Consider the following 7,931-nt stretch of genomic DNA (forward strand, 5'->3'; position numbering starts at 1 on the left):
TTGCCATGTGCGGAGCCAGCTTTAGTTGAATGGGTCAACTTTATAAGAAAAAACCTTTAAAATATATATAATATATAGAATATTTTAATAAATTATTTTCATTGAAAATAAATTAGGGTGAATTTTATATTTTGAATAACATATTTAAAAAAGTTTAAATTCAGACATTTTGTAACAATATAATTCATTGATAAAATTTAACTTTTAATCTTTTAAATGATATATATATATACACACATGTGTGGGTTTGATATATACATAAAAATATAAAAATATTCTATATTTAAATTATATTAGATAGCATAAATAAGGAGACACTACACATAGAATTATTCTTAATATGCAATCATAATTTTAATATTTTTGTTGCATTAAAATAACTATAAAATATTATGATTATTAAAATATATTTTTCATGTTAATTTTTTTATTTATAATTGATTAATATATTTCAAATTTTAATTGTGATTAAAAATTTAATAAATTATGATATACAATTGTAAATTTGAAATAATAATAATAATAATTTATTATTTTATAATTTTTTTATATACATTGAAAATTTACACATGTAATGTTTTTTCTTTTTATTACTATATATTATGCATAATATTTTTCTTTTGAATTGAGTAAAATAAAATTTTTTAATCCCATTAGTCTAATTTCCTAGCTCTGCCCCCTGATGGAAGCCCAAAGCTAGAGGAAGCCTGTACACTCAGTGCACCTCTACAAAGTCCAAATAAGAAAACGGTCTCAGAGTTACAAAATGAGGCAAGGTCTCAACCATGGAGCGACTAGAAGCTAAGAGGTATCGGCAACGTCCCTTAATATGCTTATCCCATTAATCCTTCTCCCATCAATACAAAGAAATAGTTCGCAGTAGAACCAAAAGAAACACGAACACAAGAACATGCAGGTCGAGACCAAATCCCTTGCATGAAGCATCAGACGTCAGAAATGTAGTCACTAGAACTACTGGAACTGCATGCAAACCTTCTTAAACAAGGCAGATTAATAGAAAACTTCATCCAATAAGGGCAAATTTACCTCAAAAATCACAGAATAATTATTTATTCATAATCCCCATCTAGAAGTGGGGAGGGAGAGACCTACTCTTTGAGTAAGGGGGGAAGGCCATCCCTTATCTAAAAAAGACAGAGGACGATCGGCGAACCTAGCAAAAAACATTGAGAGAACTTTTTCTCTCTAGCTAACTAGAGAGATTACTAATATACAACGATATAGGTAGTATCCCTTTTTCTCCTTAATTGGTAGATGAACAGTGATCGATCTTGCATATGAATAGTATCGCATGTATAAATTGTAGCCATGTTATTATCCCAAGAATTCTATAAAATTGTAGCGCAAAAAATTTAAAAATTCGGATTTGCCTTCGTTGATTTGGAATTGTTGATTTCAGTTGATGGTTACGGAAAATTTTTGAAATAAATTGAAGGGGTTGATTTTTCATAATTTCGGTCTTAATTTCTTTCCAAGATGATAATTCAAGAGTAGTTTCAGTTCCACTTTTAAAGAGAAAATTTATTTTTTTTAAATGAAAATTTATTTGTTATTTAATAAAAATTAAATGCAAAGTGTAAAGTTAATTATTGAAATAAGAAAAAATAATTTTTTGTGTTCATTTTTATTTGAAATAAAAAAATTAGAAAAAAATTTTAAAAAATAAAATTATATTATTTATTTTTAAGTTATATTAATTTCCTATATGCATGTTAATTTTATTGATTATATCTTTCTAATTAATTATTTTAAATTATAATTCTAAAAATTAAATATCCTTAACCATTGGTAAATTTCCTTAATCATATTAGAATTATAATTATAATCAATTAAAAACTTCCTATTTAAATAGTTTGATTAAATTTTCTTAATTTTATATAAATTATAATTAATAAAATATTTTACTTATATATTTAATTTCTTTTAATTTTTTCATTTAATTTCTCTTAATTTAATTTTCTCGAATAGAAATGGTGGCTAAATCAACCATTTTAGTTCAAGTTTGGCAAGGGGAGGCTTAGAGTTGAGTAAATTAAATAAGTGATCGAAATCATACTAAACACTTATAAATATCTTAACTAACTCTATCTATTAAAGATAAGCATACCAACTTATTCGAAATTATGAATCTCACCGTAATCATATATTTTCTTCAACTGAATCTCAATAGAATTCCATCAAATGCCCATATAAGGCTTTAAACCTCAGGTATGTCATTTTTCTCCTTATCAATCTTATACATTCTTCTCACACTAGCTCTAATTTAAGTGTTTAATGGTTCTCACTCATACGATTCTTATTAGGTGGATGGGTGGATTGATACATCTATACTCATAAAGAATTTTCATGAATAAAAAAATTTGTTTAAGTAATTTTAAGAGTATACTTTATCACATTAACTTAACGTATTCAAATCTTTTTAAATAACCTTATAGTAATCTCTAGTAAAATTAAATGTTGATTGTTAAAAGTGAGAATTTTTATACTAATTAGCAACTGACTAATCCTATTTAATTAAATTACTATTCTAGTGCCTGTGTTAATAGGCGGGGGGTTTAAATGTTGAATGGACCACTCGCCTGCCAAACAAATTTACTCCTAGTAAATGCACAGAGATGGATCTAATTTAGATTTGGATCGAAAATTAAATTTGATATTAAAATCAAAATTGATATCAAAACTATAATCAAGGAGAATTCTTTAACCTCATCCCAAATCTCTATTCTAATTTTGATTTTAATCCCAATAAAAAAACCGCTCCAAGGGTTAGATAATACACACATAAATCATGGCGTTTAAAAAAACAAATAAAACCAAACTAAGTACGTATTTGACCTGAAATAATTATTGGTTCGGTTTCGGTTCGAATTGGTATAAAATTATTTATTCTGATTCATTAAAAGTGTAAATTTGAATAAGCTCATGAAATCTTAAGGTTTTGGTTGCAATTTCGGTTTTGTCTAATTTTGATTAAATCGGCCAATTTAGAATTTTTTTTTTTAAATGAAAATTTCGATTTTGATTTACAATCAAACCGACCAGTCCCATTTTAATTTTAATCTCATTTATTTAAAGTTCAAATTAATTATGGGCTTGATTGATTCTGATCCGCTTTGGTTCTGACCCGGCCCATGGTCTGCAGGCCAGGTCAATTTTGACCCATCCTGTTTCCTTCAAAATGAAGTCGTTTTTTCCCATCAAAAACTCCACCTTCTCCCCTCCGTAACGTGTGAAAATCTGGCTCCAAGTACCATGTCCTGTTTCTGCACTGTCATCAATCAGAAGTCAGCCAGTCTACCATTTCGTTCAAGATCTGCATCCCGTTTTGTGTCGGTGATTCCTCTCTCTCTCGAATTGTTACTAGTCTTTCTATTCTTAATCATCCGTTTCACTTTCATCCATTGAATCTTTTTCGCTTCTATCGATTGCTGTGCTTTTATTATTGTAGATCAACGTTAATTTTGCTTTAACGCTAATTTGCTGCCCTTGTCTTAGAATCTGGAAACGGAGTCATTTTTCTAGTTCATATTCTTTAGCCATGGCCGCATCTTCCTCTGTTACCTCTACAACTCTTTATTTGTTTCTCTAGATTGTCAAGGATCTACCAAATTCTTCCTCAAAACGCCACAATTAGCTCAAACTGTCAAAAGGGTTCCCAAATGTCTTCGATTCGAATCGATTCCTCAAAGCAATTAGCCACGAGTAGCCTTGTCTTGGGTTATGCTCTCTGTTCAAGCTTGCTTGCTGTGATTAACAAGTTTGCCATTACTAAATTCAACTACCCTGGTCTTTTAACTGCATTGCAGTACTTGACCTCTGCATTGGGCGTATGGGTTTTAGGCAAATTAGGATTTTTGCATCATGATGCCTTCACATATGAAACTGCCAAGAAGTTTTTACCCGCTGCTATTGTTTTCTACCTTGCAATTTTTACAAATACCAACCTTCTGAGCCATGCCAATGTGGATACTTTTATAGTGTTCAGATCCTTGACACCCCTTTTGGTTGCTGTTGCTGATGCTGTGTTTAGAAAACAGCCCATCCCATCGAAGCTCACTTTCTTGTCCTTGTTTATCATTTTGGGTGGTGCTGTTGGGTATGTGGCCACTGATTCTGGCTTTACTTTAACTGCCTACTCTTGGGCATTTGCTTATTTAGTGACCATCACTTCGGAGATGGTTTATATCAAGCACATTGTGTCAAATTTTGGTTTGAACACATGGGGTCTTGTGTTGTACAACAATTTGTTGTCATTGATGATGGCTCCGGTGTTCTGGATTCTCACAGGAGAGTATAGGGAAGTGTTTGCTTCTTTGGGTTCAAAGGCTGGGAATTGGTTCGAATATGATGTATTTTTTGCAGTTTCTTTGTCCTGTGTGTTTGGTTTGGCTATTAGTTTTTTTGGATTTGCGGCAAGGAGGGCGATATCTGCAACAGCATTCACTGTGACTGGTGTAGTTAATAAGTTTCTTACAGTTGTGATCAATGTGCTCATTTGGGATAAGCACGCCAGTCCATTTGGTTTGCTTTGCCTACTCTTCACACTTGCTGGAGGTGTTCTCTATCAGCAGTCAGTTACTAGAGCTGGAGCTGAGCCTGTTCCTAAGCAGACAAACAGCGAAAATGATGGCGATGAAGAGACTCAACTTGTCAAAAAAACTGATGGTGATGAAGAGAACTAAGGGAGGAGCATATCTGGTAAACATGCTTCTGCATGACAATTATTATTTCATATGTTTTCATATTCTATTTAGCTTGGATGATGATTTGAAGAGGCTTATTGTGATGTATGGAGGTTTTTATCTCTAGTACTAGGGATTAAAGAGTATCTTAGTTGTATTAGATATTTTAAGGAATTTATCCTTCTTGTTTCTTACACTATGTGTCTTTGTTTTATTTGCTTTACCATATGGTAATGATTTGGTCTTTTATTAACAGTTTTTTGGTGTTCTTGTATGTTGCTTTTGTGAAGTAAAGTGGTGGTCTTTTTACATGTTTACTTATTATTGAGAATATGGAAAGCTGGCTGTGGGATTTTGTTGCAACAATTGCTAGAATTCAAGATTGAGTTCAGGTTCCCTGGATAGGTTTACCACTCTTTTACTTCATTCAGATAGAATTTTATGGCCCGATACTGGTATAAAAACTCTAATTTTAGGAGTTATTTTTTACTCTTTTGGGTAGACACTGTAACTCTGTTGCTATTTTCGAATCTGGAATGCCAGACATTTCGTGTGCCTCTTATAACTAAAACGAATTGGGGTTAGCTTGTCAGTTTATGAGTTTATGGTGTCCTAGCAGACTGAATAAATCACCCAATCTTTGCCAGACCAGTATTGTGTGTGGATATAACTTAGAATATACTACCGGTGCTTGACTTCTGTGGGTTGCTGTTACATCCACATCATCTGCCTTTGCCCTTTTCATGCTCGAAAGTTGTTACTCTTCTCAACATGTGATGGTTCATTTCATCAGAAATACTTGGGGTTGGGGACCTGGATTAGTGGTTGCCCTTTTAATTTATGATTCAATTTCTTTTGTGTTTCTAAAAGCATTTTGCATGATTAAAATTTGGTTTACAAGTGTAAGAGAGCACCATGTTTTCATGCAGGTCTTGCAGTCCCTTTATTAATTTCTATTGTCTTTAAGTGTGATGTATTGTCAATCAAGGTGAACCACCTAGTTTTTTGGTTTTTACAACTTTTTCTCTTTGATCTGCCATTCCTGGGTTAAGTATAAAAAGCATTACCTTTTCATTCTCTATGTTGTGTGTTGGGGGCATTGCTTGATATGCAAGAGTCAAAGAGATGTGCATTTTCCCCACCTCTCCAGTTTTGCCAAAAGGTAGAACTTTAGATTGCAGATTTGGGTTGTGTGGGAAATTGCTGTAGAATTCTTGACTTGATTTCTATGAATTTCTTAGATTTATTTGTCATTGTACCCCATAATTTCTTATCTGAATTATTTCCTTTCTAAAATTCTTTTGATCATTGATGTATGGAAGATGATAAATGTAGTTTGTGTTGGAGCTACCCATAATGACTGGTCCTTTCAATCATGGAGCGTGTGCCTCCTTGTTTAGTGCTGAAAATGTGTGAATTTTAAAATCTCAGTATGTTACAATTTATTGTTTCCGCCTTTTTCTGCCATCAGTTCTCCCTTGCGAGTAACACAAAACCACATCTGCAATAAATATCCATTAGAGCCGTGGTGGAACACAAAACCATTTTCTTTGATGTACTCAGGAACTCTCTTCATTACTGCCAAATCTCTTGCTCTTGCACGAGTAGTCAAGAGATTGACAAGCCTAACCTCGTTAGGCTTTTCATTACTCTCTTCATTCTCTCAAACAGCGTGGGGTTGAACCCATTGCGCATAAGCACCAATCGTTGTTGGCAAGAAACCTCACTCTTTTGCTCCATTTTATCAACACCTTTTTAGCTGACACCAAGCAGCCACAATGTGAATACATAGTCATCAGAGTGTTCTGGATATAGGAATCTGATGCCAAACCAAATTTTATGAAGTGACAATGCTGCTGTTTCCCCTTGGATAAATTTCCATGACTTAAACAATGAAGGATACGTGAATCTATCTGGTATTATTAGTCCTTCAGCTATCATTTCTTGATGTAAAAGAAGCACGTCTTGATGGAAGTTCTTGTTTGTGTAGCCATTGCTGCTTTGCTTGTTTGTCAGTTTCAGCCAGATTCAGTGTGCTCTATCTTTGCTTCAATACAAAATATCTATTGCTAGAATTTTACAATTTTCTGCAAGAAACTAATAAGTTTAGATAGGAAGCAATATAGAATAAATCAAATTTGATGTCCGACTCTTCGGTTTGATAATCTGCAACTAATTTTTCTTTGCATTGTAAACCAAAAGGTAATCTCTCACATTCTGCTAGAGAAGAAATAAAAAAAATAATAATAATAATATAAATGAAAATTGATAAATTTTATAGGTTGATGCCACAAATTCCACTCAAAAAATCAGATTTTGATTATGCCTCAATTATATAACTGTACTTAGAACTATTAGAGAATTATAATCAGTGATACTCTCATGGCTATTGCGGGACCGTATTGTTTCTGCTCTCACTTCCCAAGCTGAGGTCAAAGCAATGAGGCTTACAGGCTGCCTTTAAGTCAGCCTATCGGGAGCACATTTGTTGGGCCTGTACCCATCAACTCTGCGCTCTTGATGCGGTCAGGGGAAAATGGTAATGCATTCATTCTCTTTGGTCTTTTGCAGATCCCATTTCCCAGCCATTGGAGCTGGTTCAAATCTAGTTCTCATCCCTTTAAAGATTTACGAAATTTATGAAATATATATATATATATATATATATATATATATATATATATATATATATATATATATACTTTTTCATAAATCGATAATTGGCATTTTTGTCAATGGTTATATATACTACATATTTATTAGTTCTTCTATTTTTCTTTGTATAACATTATTTTGTCGGGGATGATATTGAAACCGAGATTCAAATCCCTAATAAAATCAGTTTTTTCTGTATTTATGGATGGTTGCGGTTTAAAGTTATTAATAACCGAATAGGTTAGAGAACACTTAGCGAAAACACGCGCCGGTCACCACTAGAGTTGCCACCACCGTAATTCTGAGCCAAGACCAAAGCCAGACATAATAACCAGCACCGCAAGGAGCGCAAACGCTCAACCCAGCACAGTATCACAGATTAACCTAGTAAAAGACTTTCCCCTTTCTCAAATAGAGAAGCAAAAAAACACAGCTAAACAAACGTGAAAGGGGTGTCGTCACAGAGTTCACTGACATATTAGCAATAAAGAAAATGACCTTTCTAGTCATAGTGTGGAAACAAGATCCCGGAGATGCGATTCGGCTAGAACAATCAAAGCCCCTTCAATGCGT

At 33.1% G+C, this 7,931-nt stretch overlaps 1 protein-coding gene across 1 annotated transcript; it reads left to right on the plus strand.

Annotated features, from left to right (window-relative positions):
* Positions 1–3,222: 3,222 nt before the first annotated feature.
* LOC110638312 (GDP-fucose transporter 1) lies at positions 3,223–4,958 on the plus strand. Its single transcript, XM_021788825.2, has one exon. It carries the CDS (start codon positions 3,681–3,683, stop codon positions 4,701–4,703), a length of 1,023 nt encoding a protein of 340 aa, XP_021644517.2. The 5' UTR covers positions 3,223–3,680; the 3' UTR covers positions 4,704–4,958.
* The last annotated feature ends 2,973 nt before the right edge of the window (positions 4,959–7,931 follow it).

This window comes from Hevea brasiliensis, chromosome 13 (genome assembly GCF_030052815.1).
Source record: "Hevea brasiliensis isolate MT/VB/25A 57/8 chromosome 13, ASM3005281v1, whole genome shotgun sequence".
Classification (NCBI taxonomy): Eukaryota; Viridiplantae; Streptophyta; class Magnoliopsida; order Malpighiales; family Euphorbiaceae; genus Hevea; species Hevea brasiliensis.

What these genes read in the sequence shown, in the direction of transcription:
- LOC110638312 (XM_021788825.2), top strand. Translation starts at nt 3,681, where the DNA reads ATGTCTTCGATTCGAATCGATTCCTCAAAGCAATTAGCCACGAGTAGC.